Here is a 16,492-nt window from a genome sequence, read left to right on the forward strand (position 1 = left end):
GAATGACAGAATGGCAACTCTGCTCCGGGATCTCCTAACTCTCTCACTGCTGGGAGCTGAGTGCAGTACTTGTGTCAGAAGTACCACTCCTTCAGTAGGGATCAAGAGAGAAAGTGCACAGTGGTTCATGTATGTACAAAGAGAGACATGAGACTTGTCTTGCACAATGCCAACAGGATCTCTTCTTTCAAATACATTTCAAACAGATCTATCTGCATTCAGAGCATACACATTATTGGGTATTTAATGATTTCTACTTGTTGACAAAATTAGTTATCAGTGTCGTCATACCCATCTTTAAAAACTGAAGCGCTCTGTTTAATATACTAAAAAAATAACTGTCACCAGCAATTCCTGATGCAGTCAGCAACCAGGAAACTTCTAGCAACTTTTGAACATACTCCTACACAGACCAGGATTCACATATACCCACAGTGTCATTTCAGTAGTCACATAAATGATAACAAAGATGAAGCTCTTTTGAAATAAATCTCATTTTATGTCTAAGCCCATTTCAAAAGTCATATTTAAGACTGAAAATTGACACTAAGGCCTGTTTCCCATAACTGCAGTTTCTGCAAGATCTAACTTGCTCACACACTCCCATTGTCTTTAGGGACAGGGAAAGCTTGACGGGCTACAACCAAACAGTGTGCATACACAGACAGGACCCTAGTCTCTACCAGACACTGTGAAGGGGCTTAGCGATGGGGCTGACTCATTATATCTAAAAATAATTTCAACCTAGCTGAAGTTGTTTTGTGAGATCTTTCAGGTTTGCTGCATGCTTGCGCTTCTGGGTAGCCAGTTCATCTTTCAGTTCATCCACGTGGGTCTTCAGCGCTGTTAGTTCTTTCTGCTCTGAAGCCAGCTGAGCCTGTAGCGTCTCAACCTCTAGCTTTCGCTGATCTTCCTCCTTGTGCAACTTGGTGGCCTGAAATTGTAGTTTTATTTTCAGTCATATACAAAAAAATTCCAGCCTAACCATACTGTATGCTCAACAGCCCTAACTCTGTACTTTCTACCTGAGAATCATTCACATTTTGCATTTATTACTTAGACTAAACACTACCACTGCAAATGAATATGCAGCACAATGCAACGCTGCAGTCAGACTCCTGAACTATCTCCAAAACATCTACATGATACAGTACAGAGCCAGGCAGAGCTGTACAGTGCAGTCATATTACCTTCCATGACACACCAAGTCTATTAAAAATTGCATTTATCTCATAGTACAAACAGGACCTAAGAAACAGTTTACAGTAATAAATTTCACAGACAAATTACAACCTTTTGATTGTTTCAATGACAGTTGCACAGACAACAACTTTGTACTCCCAGAAAGAGCAACACAGTAACACCCCCTCATTCCAGTGCAGTGCGCCTCAGGATTTCTTTCCCCTTCGAAACACGAGGTGTTCATATCCCGCTGCTATTATTCTATCAAATTAACAAACTCAACAAGAAATTGTGGTCAGGTAAGTAAAGACACAAGGTGGAATTCATGTGCCACATCTTTATCAGTATCAGACATCTTACTAGTGAAAAGAAACAAGCTGCACACTGTACTCACCAGATCATCTTTAGTCTGCTGAACACATTCCAGCTGATTCTGCAGCTCTCTTTCGCTGTAAGAAAGCTTATCCAACTGGCTCTGTAAGGAATTGTTTTCAGACTGAAGCTGTGCATTCTTACTGGTTAATTTTTCAGTGAATATCAATAGCTCAGATTCTCTTTTCCGACTACCTTCAATGTCCTTCTGGAGATCAGCAACCAGAGAATTGAAACCATCTACTTCTTCCTTTAAAGCACTGATTTCTTGTTCATCTCTGTCAAAGCAATTGTATCTTATTAGGGATAACATGAGCTTAAAGATATGAAACCTTATTGAAATAAAAGCATTCAGCTCAAGACCAAATAAGGCAGAGGAACAATTAATGACCCCGGCGCATCTGTTAGTCACTGGATCGTTTTAAATGCCAAGGGAGTTTGCAGATTCCATTTCATGACATGTTGCAATGCTGAAGTGACAGATATCTGCATCCCACAGAAGGACATGCAGTCATTAGCTTCCTCAAGTAAGACCATCTCTCTGTATTCAACTTCATGAGCTTCAGTATAGGGTATAAACAAAACCCTCAAAAACAGATCCTGTAGATAAGAGGAAGGGTCTGCAAACCCAACAAAGTGGTTATTCTGTCAGAGGACTTGTCTTTAAGAGATGGAGAAATACTCCAGTTTCGAGCTTCTCCGGGACAGCAGTACAGTGACTTCTGAAACATCCTCATCCAAGCAGCACAGCTCTGATTCAAAGGACCTGGCTTACTCCACTATCCCTCCCCCAATCCTCTACAAAGCAAGTTCTTGTTTCTACAGAAGCACTCTCATTAGCAGACACTTGATCTGTCACTTGTAATCCATTTGAGGGAGAAAAGCCCTATCTTCAGTCATGATCAAAGTTTTAGAGAAAGTGATTGAAATTAATTCCAAAATTAAATAGCTGTTAAAAAAGTTACAACTAAAAATGTCTTCATTTGCTTTCGCAATATTATTTCAATAGTTATACAATCATAGGATTTTCTACGCCTTTCTAAAACCTTACCTTCCAACATTAGCAGAAAAACCCTTACCTCTCTCTCACAGGGAATGTTTGTATTCAACTTTAAAAATAAAATTAAAAGTTATACAAAGCAAGGGCACACATCTCATTTAATTCCCTGTCAGACAATTTAATTACCAGGAGCCTCAATTCCCTTTAAATCAACAACCCCATGTTAACATGTTTCTTCAAGCAGACGTGAGGCTCAGGCAATCCAAATCATTAATTCTGAAAATGAACTATAATTTTGCAAAACTAAGTAACTGAATTCTACTAGAACTCTATTACTATAAATTATATGCTTCCAGCTACCAAAATGAGGAGTTCCTGTGGTTAATGACAACAGAAGTTAGCTAGCATTGCACTACCAAAGGATAACATCAAATGTATTGCACCCTGCCTTTACAGTCATTTTTAGGTTAATTCCACCTTTCAGGAGACTTAAGACTGAATAACTACAGCATTGATTTTTTTTTTCAGCCATTTATGCTGCAAAATCTCACTTACAGCTCCCATTTAAAAACCTATGCCATTTCTAAATATGTCATTTCATTACGACAGGAGAAATCTCTAGTTAACAGTCAGGGTTGAACCAGACAAAATTAAGTGTCTGAAGCATCCTAGAAGAGATCTCTAGCTTATCCGTAAAGTTCTCCAATGAAGGAGACCAGGCAACACTGGAGGTAATCAGCATCCAGCTCATCCACAAAGTTCTTCCCAGCATTCGACCTAAAATCATCTTTTCTGCAAAACTTTTACTTTTATCCTTCCTCCAGTGAACAAGAACAACTGATCATTACCTTTGTAACAGCCTTTTAGACATTGCAGGACATCTCCCTTCTGTATTCTCTTCCCTAGGCTAAAGAAACCTGTCTCCTCTATTCTTTTCTCATCAATAAACCAGGGAAGATTTTGTGTGAATTAAGATGAAATTCCTTCCATTTGCTTCCAAGAAAATGAAAGGCAGTAAGTTTGTTTATTCTACATAACAATAGGAAAAACAGAGGTCAAGATTCCAGGATTTCTCTTTCATAGGTGATAACACGAATTTACTGGTCCAAGTTTTAAATCTCTGGTTGAGATTCCACAACTGTATCAAACATTCTAAGGAGTACTGGAAACATGTTAAAAGTCATTCTAAAAGAGAAATAAAAGACAACATGAAACTTGATGTAGGGATAGTAAGTGTTGCACAGAAGGATATTTTAAAAAAAAAATATCCAACTTGAATAGGAACGAGACACATATTTAAGCATGTCTTGATTACTGAGAGGAAAAGATAACTGGAAAAACACATTTGTAGTTTCACACTATGATCACAGTCATTTTAATTGATTTGGCAAGATCCCAAGTGAAAAACAACTGTTATTGATCAAAGTGTAAGCTTCAGTTGTCGCTTACATACTGCAGTTTCCCTAAAAAGGCTAATGACACGGTGCCAATACAGCTGACCAGCACACAGCAAACGGAAAATGCTTCATTCTCTAAACCCTGAGGAAGGCATATAATCACTGAAATATTTTTCAATGATAAATAAGAACTGTTTAAAAGCACAGGAGGGACAGGTAGTATCACCATTTATGCAACACCATTGGAATCAGTGGATAGCATTTGCATATCCTAGTCCATCATGTATCATATAGAAACATGACTATGCTCAGACACTCCTCAAGTGTCCACGAACCCAACACCTCTGAGATTATTTCCCTCACATTCTTAAGTGAGCAAATTGACACAGCAGAATGAATTCCAGTCCATTAGAAATACAGGCGCTCCCTACTATCTGAATACAGCATCTGTCAAACATACAAAATTCTTTTTGTTAAATACTTTCATTCATCCATCACAATTTTGAAGTAATCTATCTTTCCAGTTCAGTTGCTCTTCCCCAGTCTTTAAATAAAACGAGCACTGGGCAGACACCGAGAAGACAGAAACATCCTATAGAGTATGCTGGGAAGCAAGCACTTCTTATTCTAATAATTAAAGACGTTGAATTTGATTTATCAGTCTCAATCCCCTTGTCATGTAAAAGGCTACCAAGGTTATCTCCAGTACTAACAACATTGATTTGAAAAACACTTAGATTAGGAAAGCACTTAAATTAGGTCAGGGATTCTTCAAATTACAATATATATTAAAGCATCAATAATTTCAATAAAGAAAAACTTTCCACATTCAAGAGAGTATTTTAAATCATTCCTCAAAGTGCATAGCTGTACCTCTGATGTTGATCCTGGAGACGATCTACAGTTTTGACTCTGTCCAGCAAATTCTGAATTTCAGTTTTCTGTCTATTAATGATTTCTTTATACTTGGATAACTCATCTTCTGTTCTTAAACGCTCATCTTCTAGACACTTTACCTAAATAGAAAAAAAATCAGAAACTATTTATGCTTACAAACTTCAGAGCTGAATTATTCTGATCAAATGTCTAGATTGTTGTAAAAAAGCTCCTGTGGTTTTTTTTGGTGGTTCCAAGTAGCTAGGAACAATATCCCAAGTATTTCACATCAGATACAGTCAGAAAAAGAAACAGACCAAAAAAAATGCAAAAAAAAAAATCAAATCAAACAAGTGTGATTAACATTAGTTTTGTCCAAAGACTCAAACTTACCAGTCTAATGGACCAGGATCCAAAGACATCACTTCTCCCCAGTTACCAAGCCAACCCCTTATTATGTCATCCTCCCTTTTTCTAAGGTCCTATTGAGCTAAATCCCTGCTCTGGATAGAGGGACCAGCACGCTAATCTACAGACCATTCAGAAGTTATGAATAGCATATACTCCTTACCCGAGGTCACATGCATGAACTCTACAAAACTAGCTTCCCAGGTAGGAAAAGTTTACAAGTATTTTTCATTTTTCTAAGTTACTAAATTTACAAGATATTTACTAAAATGTTTCTCATAACTTTTCAATCAAATGAGGTACACGCCATGAAACAAAATGTACTATGGATCAACTGATACTCCCTAGGAAAGACTACCCAGTGTCACCAGTTGTGTAACACTTCTAGCCTCATGCCAGCTAGTCTCTCATCACACTGTTTATTCCAAAAGAAGTAAAAATACAATTAACAGATTGAATAAAGTCTTCTTCCAAAACCCAGGACTATGCCTTTGGCCCCACTGCAATCCAACACAGCACACGTTACCTTCGTTCTCAGTGTTCGAAGCTCATCCATGCCTTCTTTAAATGTTCTCTTCAAGTCTTCCAGTTCTTTTATTTTTGCATGATGCACCTTTATAAAGAGTGAGAAGCTCCTTGAGAAACCTAAATGGACAGTGGCATCTCCTGGGATGTCAAAAATATCTAGGCCAATGCAGGCCACCACAACAGCTGAGAGCGCTTGAGGTAGAACAGGTACCCTAAAGGTTTGTTTTGCTTAGTAAAAAAGCAAAGCAAAGCCTAAAAGCTTCTTTACTCTCAGAAGAACCAAGAACAAAAGTGAGATTACACACTCTGATTTTAGGTGTACAAATCTACACCGCAACAGCCCCTGGGGAAAGTTCTAGGCAAACTGACACTTGGTTAACAAGGAAGATGGCATATGCACATATGAGCTGTGAACAAGTACTAAATCATTAGAGAATTTAGCTTCTGAGTTAGCAAATCTCCATACAGAACCGAGGCTGTTCCCTGTCTCTCCTTGCCCCATAGTATGGCAAAATACTGAGAAAAGACCTGCCCATTATCTGAGTTTGTGCTCTAAATTACAACATTCATGTTTATAAATGAAAGAGCACTTATTTTGTCCTCTTGTATCATACTTGTCTCATAACTTTGTTTTTAAAAAGTGAATCCAAGGTAATAGCTAAAAACATCCTGCAAAAAGCTGGGCTGGAGGCAAGACACCTGGGATGTAGTATTAGGACAAAAAGAAAAACGTCTGGCAAAAATTGTAAGCGGCATAAAATAAGATTCTCAAAACTAAAAGCTCATGGCATTCTTAACTACTAAGTTGCCAACTGCGTTGTCTCCACACACTGCATAATTACCTCCAGGTGATCAGACTTCTCCTGAATTTGTTTCTCCAGTTCTCCTTTAGTTACTCGGAGTTTTGCATCCAATTCATTTGATTTAATTTCTTCTGACTCCTAAAAGGATTGAAGAAATATAAGTAGAGGTGTAGAGTTTTACATTCCCCTTTTTAGTACAGACAGCATTTCACATCACTTGACTCTTTTCTGTAGGTACACGTCTAATATTGCTGAACATGCCAAGAAAGACCCCCATGCTGCACGCCGAGACAAACATTTTCCCTTTTACTTAACAACCTTCTAAGTAAAGAAACCAGTGACTAGTTCTCTCAGCTTTGTAGCTCACACAGGGTAATTCTTCCCTGCTACAGCTTGAGATAGAAAGGGAAGAAAAAGAAGACTCAGATGCTAAACACTAATTTCACCTCCTGAGAAAATGTGCCTACTTGATAGGTTTTTATCATTTCTTGACAGTTTTTCCTTATCTGGTCTGCTTCTTCTTTTGCTTCAGTTAATTTTGTCATTGCATCTTTGAGGTGTTCTTTGGTTTCCTACAAAAATAGTAATAAATAATGGGATAAATCTATTTATCTAATAATCTGGGAAAAGCATTTCTCATAATAAAAGTTTCCTATTTCAGTCTGGAAAGAATTAACAACAACAACAAAAATAAATATGTCCAGCATTATTTTTCCACTTGCTTCCATTCAACTATTACTTTATGCAATTTTGTTTGTTCCAACACTGAAAGCACAACAAAAGGATCTCTTGGTTGCGCGCCATGCACATTTTCAGATGTTAGATTTAACTTAATCACATAAAAACTAAACTAAGACAACAGTTAATTCATACTAAAAAAAAAAGAAAAATTAAAAGTTGATCACCAGATTAAACAGAATCCCCCCATACATCTTCCCCTCATATTCTTTCAACATTTCCATTTCAGTACCGCTATTGTGACTTTTGCTGCAGGTATTCAAATTAAACAAAAAACACTTCAGAAACAGATTTTAATACTATATAAAAAGTAAACAGTATAGCAACTACATTCCTCTGACTATATTTTCATGTCATGGTACCACTACCGCTTCACTAACCTTGTGTGAATCCATTTCTGTTTTCAATTTGTTCTGAGCCCATTTTACTTTGATAACATGAGAATTGATTTCTTCTTTCAATTTTTCTATTTCTCTGCTGAGTCGAGTGGCTTCACCATCCTAAGAAGATTTCATAGATTTTATTTTATGGATTTAAATCGTACAGTGCTTCTACAACAAGGCTCCTACTCAAGTCTCAAATTGACACAGGGTTTGGTTATTTTTTTTCCTTAATGTCTGGATTTTGAAAAAGCATGCACATACTTGAGAGTGCTCAATAATGCTTTAGCCCATAATCCCATGAAAAAAAAAACCAACCCACATCAGTGTTCTGGTTTAAATAGCAAGGTAAGGCTGCAGTACTCTTAGTATACATTAATGTTACCTATCTGTTAAAAGGCAAAGCACAGCCTAGAGTTCCGATCTAAAATAAGTATCTCCTGGGTAAGCTGCACAGTCCTCATTTTGTTCTTTTTTGGCAAAAGGATGAGGAAACACAGGTTCAGAGTGCTAAGGTCATATATTATACAAGGCTACGGACAAAAATCATGACACCATGGAATGTTATTACCAACTATACAGTGCAGACTAGTGCGAGCACTGTCAGCAAAATGTATGCAAGTCAAATCACTAACCTGTGCCAAGAAAGGATGCTGTCATAACCTTCTATACCAGCATCCACAAACCACTGCATTAAGCCAAATTTTCAAACTGAGTTTCTGAAGTAAAACGCTCATCTTAGTAAAAAAATTTAAAGCAGCACCATATGAGGGCAGTACAATTCCTGTAAGGCTCTAGTGCAATCCTCAGGAGTTTTGAAGATAGATAGTATGTTAAATTTTGTTTAGGAAACCTGAAGTCATGCTCCCACTTCCTGTTCAAGTGAGGGAGGACAGTGATGTGATTATGTTTCAGAAGCATAATTTTTAGGACTTATTATTAAGATGTATTTTTATGATCCTTCTGTGCATAGTACAATTGCTCAGAAGCCCAAATCAAAGTTTGAACCCTACTAATTTATCAATTTTTTGGATCTTTCACACGAAATAGAATTGTGAAGCACAGCTATGAAGCACAATATAAAAAGACCTGGATAATTTAAGAGGCTGCTGGGAATCTCTTATTGGCTTCTAAAAAAGAATGGCAAATTTTTGGAACTGGCCCTGAAAAATTGTATTACTTTATTATCCATTTTTAGTAGTACAAAAGAGAAAATACAGAGTGAACACACAGAAAAATAGCAAAAAACCTGCAATAATTTATGCCATTACAGCCTTAAAAAAAAAAAAAAAAATCCAAACAAACTAGAAATCCCCTCAAAATCCAGGCATCTGCAATAAGCACTCTTTTCAATTTTGACAGAAAAAAACCCTTATGTTTCACAAACTAATATTCAGGGAAATATTAAAGGGAACTTCAAAAAGAGATGACAATAACTCAGTAACTTCTTCCCCTTCCCTTGGAGGTAAGGGGTTTTCACAGCAATATGGCAAAACCAAACAAAACCAGGTTTCTTTCACTAAGTACAATAGCAAACAAGTGATAAAGTGGTTCTGATAGTGCTTTTAATCATTCATTCAAGTCATACAGCAGTACTTAGAGTACCTTAGTTTCATAGAGCTGGTGCAATCTTCCTTTTTCCTGAGAAAGTTGTTTGATTTTATTAGTATGCTTTTCTATTTCTTTATTTGCATCCCTCACTCTTCTCTCAAGTATCTCCTTTTCCTTTCTGAGATCAAGCGACTCTTTCTCCCCTCGGACATACTTCATCACCATTGTTTCCTTTTCATGGCGTGCTTCTTCACATTTTTTGTTTGCCTTGAAAAATATTAAGACAGAATGAATCAATCCTGTATTTCTTAATTAGCTTTTATAAGACACTACTGAACATTTTCAGTATTGCAGTATAATAGCTTAACCAAGTAGGACTTAAACACTCCAGTTTAGCAAAGACTTAGATCCCACTTTAGTACTGGAATTACTCATACTTGTAACACTAAATATTTCTCTAAGCAGCTGCAGCTTCACAGCTAAATGCCTCAAATGCATTATCAATACATTAGTAATTTGGAATATAATTGGTTGTTCCAGAAGGAAAGAAGTGTATTTGGTAAGTTTTAATTGCAAAATTTTGCAATTACCCAGCCCTAGTCCTCTGTCTTCCCTTATCCACATGCCAACTACACAATCATTATTCAGTAGCTTATTTTTCAGATGGCTTATTTTTACAGATTTCCCCTGCCCCAGCACTAATAAATTCTTCTTCAAAAAAAAAAAAAAAAAAAAAGAATCAGACACTGAGCTTTTGAGTTCACATAATAGAGAAAATACTTGTCATAATATGATAATAAGAAGGAAAAAAAAAAATCATCTTAGTTCTCAGTAATACATGAGACAAAACAAGAGCTTTCTGCTGGAGTTGAGAAAAATATTAATTTTGTGATAGCCTGTCTGAAAAAAGGCACTGCCAGCTTTTACCTCCTTTTGAATCAAGATCACCTTACAGGCAAGGAAAATGAGATTTCCTTGAGGGCTGAAGTCCATACATATAAATATACATATTAAAAAGAGTTACCAGGCACTCTAGAATGTTAACAGCTATTTAGAAATTAATTGATGCCAGTTATCAGAAATGCATATATAACTGCACACTAGTAGTTCCAGTGTTGGTAGGTTTTGCCTTACCTAATGATCCAATAACTGAGGCTACACGTTTCCTACAAGAATCAAGTTTGTTCATAAGATGTTCAATAATTAAAGGTTTTCTGTATTACCTGTTCCATTCGAAAGGCCATCTCTTTATGCAACTGCTGAATAGCATTTTTGGCTGCCGCATCTTGAGTTAAAAGTTTGTCTTTACTAGCTTTCACTTCTTTATTAAGCTCTTCCATTCTTGCTTCCAGCTAAAAGACAACATTATGATATAATTATAGGGAAAATAAGACTTTGATCATGTTTAGTACAGGCAGGAACATCTTACAAAAAATTAGATGCTTCAACAGATATTTACCTGTATTTTACACTTGTCAAGCTTCAACTATCCATATCAACATCTACCTTTGTATTACAGTAGAAGCATGAAAGATGTCAATTTTCATCTTCAGTGAAACTGAAGAAGCATCAAATCAAGTAAAACACAAAGCATAGTAATTTACTATACAAAAAATTAGATTGACAGCAATGCTGAGATGCCAGAGCAGAGCTGGCTGCTATCTGAAGTTGCTTCACCTTCCACGTTTTTGTTGCTATACCTGTGCTATATCCTCCACCGTGCCAACACAGTCATGCATCCATGCCGAACTGGACAGGGAACTAATTCATTGAAAAATAATTCAACAAATAAAGAGGTGCTTAGTCATTGTGCTGGCACTTTTTTTAGCCGCCTAGTGAACCAAGTCAGAGACCTGATCCAGCTGAAGAATAATTACCAATGTTCAACTGAAACACTTCCCAGAGCGTGCTCACTGCACAGCTGTGCAAGTCCAGCACAAGCAGCAGCACTAGCACAAGAGCAAGTGGTGGCTACATAAGCTGCAACGCTGCTCAAAGGTTGTTCAAATTGTGCCTTAATGACTACCCTCTTGCTCCAGGGGAAAGCCAATTCACCCAGGTTAGGGGTTTTTTTTGTTTTGGTTGGGTTTTAGGGGGGTGGGCGCAGTGTAAAAAAGATCTGAGGGTCAGTATCTTATGTTTTTGTGCAGTTCCAAACTGCCACATAAAAAGGCAAGAACAACCTAAAATGCTCCTGTTACCACACAATGAATTGATTACACCCTGGTCAGCTTTGCAAATGAATCATTGCCCATATGAAAAAAAAGTTTTACACATACAAGCATGCATATACAGTTTGCTTACAGCTGAGCGCTGCCAAGCTTTCATTTACTTGAAAGCTACCAGAAAATACTGATTCAGAAGTTTTAACAATAAAACACATCAGAAATGAAAAAACTCAAGCGTTTCATTGCCACGTATCTTACAACTCCAGGTGCTACCCAACTACAACATAAAAGTATTATGTGCCAAACCAGTATTTTCTGAAATCACTTGCAAGCACGTAGTATCAAAGATCCTACTTATCTGACTGGAAAGCAAAACAAACTCCCTCACAAACATTTTTTTTTCAGAAAGGGAAAAACCAATTGCTGCATGAAATCATACAGCGCTATCATGGACATACAGCCAAGAGAGAAGTAAGCTGCTCATACTGATTTATTCAGGCACATGCAATTCCCATTTGTAGCTTAAAAATAAGACTTTTCAATCACGTCATGGATTTTCAAAGACTCTTTAAAATTAACCAAAGACAGACTAAGCTTCTACATACATTAATACCTTCCTCTGGAACACTACAATCCTGACACACTGCTTTGAGAACAGAGTTCTGTGCAATGCAGAGATTAACAGAGAAACCTGACAACTAGGGTAGTATCACCAGCACTTTAACAAACAGAAATTAGTATCTTAAATGCTATCTCTTGCCAGATTTCTAAACCGTAATCTGTAATCACTTTATAAAGCTGGCCAACCAACTGTAGGAACATTAGCAGATAACTGTAACAGACAGGCAGTGACACCTGATGTGATACCTTTTCTTCCCACACTAAAACCAGCCTACACCACTGCACACAATGTTCCTCTTTGGCCTGTCATGATTCTAACAATTAACTGGGGAAAAGCCTGTATATAGTAACAGATAATACCAAAATAATTTGCAAGACCACAGTTAATAATGCTCTACTCTTTACACACATTCCACATATTGTTAACATTTAACAACTGTAACTACACCCCCATTCACTTCTATTAGCAGATAGAGTAGTTAACACAAGATAAAGATGACAAATTAATTATGTCCATGTACAAGAAATAAATCATCCTACCAGAATAAAAGACTGAATGTGTCATTTTTTATAAAAAGATCTAACGGGCCTTCAACATACACTGTCTCCAGCAGGAAGCCAAGGTACACAAAACCCACCTACCAGGGCAACCCACAGAATGGGAACTCTCTTGACTTGAAAAGAGACTTCCAGATACAGAACACTGAAGTGCCGTGAATCTAGAAAGGCAGTTTATCCAAAGACACCAGATGCTTTTAGCCAATCAATATTTCTTGGAATGGAGGAGCAGATTTATCTTCTTAAAAAGCTTAGGATAATAAGCATGGGCATTCCTTTCTTCTCCTCTATGCTACTAAGGATGTCAGTGGCAATACTGACATTGTATACAGGTGAAATACTAACCAACACTTCTGGTTTGTTATCTGTACCTGTTTAATAATGTTGAGGTGCTGCTTTTCTGTTTCTGTTCGTTTTTTCAACTCATCTTTTAAGTTGTCCTTTTCTGAGCAGATTTCCAAAATCAGTTCCTGATGTTTTTTATTTTCTTTAATCAATCTGTAAAGAAAAAAAAATGAAAATAAAACCAAGGCAGATTAGTACCAGGGTTTTTTCTTTGTTTTTAATTTTGAGATGTATGGGTTTTGCTCTTTGGTCTGCAAATTTTATTGGGAGTTACAGACAGAAACACTAATGAAACCCATGAAAGCCTGACAAAAACAAAACAAAATTATGTTGTGCGTGTGAAACTTAGCCCTGAACCAGCAAGCAGCATCTTCCTTGTGAAGAAATGGCTTGATTCCAGCATTTTGGGGTTGTTACAGTCCATAATAACATGAGACATTTGTAAGTAAAGAACTGTAAAAGTTAATAATTTTAAGATACTTGTAAGACAATAACTTCCAGTCAGATAGCTCCGCCAGTCAAATGTCTGAAAACACTGATACTGTATTCGTATCATGGATTGATTGCTCAGAGTAGCCCTTGACATTCACAACCTAGTAAGAAACGAAACCCTGATTTTTTAAGTCCTAAGTAGGTACGTAACTACAACACTGTTCCTGGTCATACTCCTTATAAGTTCAATTTTTCAGCAACAGTTTGTTCCTTTGCAGCTCAGCTGTTTGAAGCCTGAGTTGAAGCTGACAGGTATTTAGTTTGACCTTCTAGCACTGCAGTAGAAGATAGGTACACATAAAACTCAGAAATTACATTTTCAGAATTGCTGAACAGTCTCAAATGTATTTAAATGTTTGAAGATACAGTTAGATGGTGCATATTTTAGGCTACTAATGAGTATGTGGGATGCATGCATTTACCTGAACAATATACTTAAATACCCCTTTACATATATACTTTGATCTTTAGCTCCCCTCCTTTGGAAAAAAAAAAACCCACCACACACACCTCTAAACAAACATCTCCTAAATTACAAGGAATTCAAAACCATCAGTGAAAGAGAGCTTAGCACTTCTGATCTGTTTTTTAAAATCTATTAATGCATATTGCAGAATTATGAATTCTTAATTCACACAATTGCTGCTCACCTATATATCTTAGATCTGATCATAGGAGATAACTGGGCTATTTCCAGAGCAGTGTTTCAAGAAATTCTGCTGATCATAAACTAAGGGACAAAATCAACCCAACCCAGAATGCCCTTTGGACCAAACATAAAATGTTCCACAGCAGTTTTACACTGTTGAAGTGAGTCCCCAAGAGTCAAAGGGGTACAACTGGGTTAGCAGCTGGGGGGGGGGGGGGGGGGGGGGAAGAGAGAGAGACCAAAGACATGTTTATATAGAAAACTTTCTGTATGTACACATAACATATATCTACATAAACATTTGTCTCTAAGAAAATAATTGGTCAATGGCAGAAAACACCAACTTGCCTTTGAGTTTACCGTAAACAAGTAAAACCCAAATAACTTGTTAACTTATGACCTCTTGGAATTACAACCATCTAACACACCCACCACTTCAGATTCCCCCTCCTCCTCCATAATTATTGAATGTCTAACTATGCATTCCCAAGATTTCCTGTCATCTACTGACTTTCCTCACATTTATGATTTTTGACAGAGGTTGACTGGTGAGGTGCAAGAGAATACTTTCCCTACTTGGCATCTCTCCCTCTGCCTGGTTTCCCTCCCTTTGATGTCCTCCCATACCATGGTATTGGACTGCTTTATATGAAGAGTAAGGACATTCATTTCCAGCCCTGCAAGCAGGAATAAATTTGAAGTTAGAGGCTACATTTTGCCAGCAAAAAACATTTCTAAAGGGGTAACACAATATGAAACACCAAGTGGAAAAATCAAGAAATTGAGCAATGAACTGGCTTCTGATGAATATAAACATTCTTCATGTAGTATACTGCCTGGTAGAACTATTAAGCCCAGTTTATTATAGCAAAGTTTATAAGCCATGCATTTCAAAAGTCCTCCTATAAAATGTGGTAAGACAGTAGTTAATCTATATATGATATTTCCAACTCAAAGAATAGCTCTCAACTGATTAGCAAGTTTGCTGGATTATGACAGGAGACTGAATACTACTTGAAAAAGGAACAAGCAATTTCAAACTCAAATAAAATGCACATTGTGCGAGTTAGTAATTACAAAGATTCATTTCTCCAAATACATATACGGACTGAATGAATCCCGGACTATTTTTATATCACCATTACTTTTACCGTATTTAAGTAATTCTAGACATTGGCAGGCTATTCAACTGAACAGTTGGCTATTCAGTTCCTGCCAAATTCCACAAGAATTCAGAGATCTAAGCACACATTTTTATTTACAAGTACATACCACAAGTAAAAATAATTCCTCACTTAGAGAACATAATTTAAAAAGCTCATTAACTGTCCTTACAACAACTGACAAGAGACTACTTGTTTCATACCAAAATGCTGTATGTAGTTGCACACAACATGCAATTGAAATTGTTCAGTACACACCTCCAATTGTGATGAGCATACTCAAATACTCACTTTTTTATAGTTTGTTCTTGCTCTAGGTATTTATCTTGCACACATTTTTCAAACACGGCCAAGGCATGTTCACCCTTCCGCACACCATTTGGGAATTTTCGTTCCTTTGAAAAATCTGTAGATAAGAGTTCAGACTCTATTTCGTTTAGCAAATCCTCCTGTGAGGAAGTCTGATGTATTGTGGAAATAAGCTTCTTTGTGCAGTCTGTGTCGTAAGGGCTTTCCGAATAGATTTTATCACTTGATTTTTTCACAAAGTCAGACTCCTCCCTTAGGTCCTGTAATATTTCCATTAATGATTGTTCTGTCTGATTAGTTTTTGGATCTTTTTGTTCAAATTCTTCACTAGGTAAATGTTCTGGTTTTGTGGAGCCTTCTACCTTTCTTTCAGAGCAGATACCAGAGCAGCAGTCTGCCCCTCCATGCTGCTGCTCCTGTCTTTCTGCCAGGGCCCCATTGCTGTTTATGCCACTAGCCGTTGAATCCTGGTCTGAGGGCAACAACCTTGATTCGCTTTCCAAGACACCAACATCATCTCCAGTATAACTGATGTTTGAGCAGTCCTTCATTCCAGATGTTTTATCAGACTTCTCATTATTTGGGGACCTCGAAGAGTCATCGTCTGACAGATTGACTGGCTCCAGCATGCTTTGCATTTCTGGTAAATATCCCTCCATCATTTTCCTTTGGAAATCTAGAAGTAGAATTCATATTACACAACATATTATATTCAAAATCAAAGTAAAAAGAGACTGAGAGAGGGGAAAGAAAGGCTACTGGAAAGTAAAATTCAAAGAGCAAAAATATTTAGATACATAACTGTTATGCAGAGTTTGTTGATCTTCCAGCCTTTTATGTAAATGCTCCAGTACAAGTTTTTCTAAAAGAAGGTGAGAAATCAAGGATAGCAAACAGGAAGTAGTGGGATAGTAAATGCCAAGACAATAAAAAAAAAAAGCAGAGCTTTTTA

General features: G+C 37.0%; 1 protein-coding gene across 5 annotated transcripts in view; it reads right to left on the reverse strand.

Annotated features, from left to right (window-relative positions):
• The window catches only part of CCDC186 (coiled-coil domain containing 186), a 39,588-nt gene that overhangs the window by 7,681 nt on the left and 15,415 nt on the right, over nt 1–16,492 (reverse strand). For 2 of the 5 annotated variants that reach the window (XM_074875342.1, XM_074875341.1), the window contains 12 exons: nt 16,343–16,402; nt 15,523–16,216; nt 12,954–13,080; nt 10,459–10,587; nt 9,290–9,502; nt 7,685–7,804; nt 7,013–7,138; nt 6,606–6,704; nt 5,762–5,848; nt 4,825–4,967; nt 1,577–1,832; nt 745–934 (listed from right to left, as the gene is read on the reverse strand). In XM_074875342.1, the coding sequence (XP_074731443.1) occupies nt 745–934; nt 1,577–1,832; nt 4,825–4,967; nt 5,762–5,848; nt 6,606–6,704; nt 7,013–7,138; nt 7,685–7,804; nt 9,290–9,502; nt 10,459–10,587; nt 12,954–13,080; nt 15,523–16,202 (2,170 nt within the window). In that variant the 5' untranslated portion in view covers nt 16,203–16,216; nt 16,343–16,402. The remainder of the gene's footprint in view (nt 1–744; nt 935–1,576; nt 1,833–4,824; nt 4,968–5,761; nt 5,849–6,605; nt 6,705–7,012; nt 7,139–7,684; nt 7,805–9,289; nt 9,503–10,458; nt 10,588–12,953; nt 13,081–15,522; nt 16,217–16,342; nt 16,403–16,492) is intronic. The other 3 variants (XM_074875340.1, XM_074875339.1, XM_074875343.1) reach the window with 2 other exon arrangements.

Source organism: Strix uralensis, chromosome 7 (assembly GCF_047716275.1).
Source record: "Strix uralensis isolate ZFMK-TIS-50842 chromosome 7, bStrUra1, whole genome shotgun sequence".
Taxonomy (NCBI): domain Eukaryota; kingdom Metazoa; phylum Chordata; class Aves; order Strigiformes; family Strigidae; genus Strix; species Strix uralensis.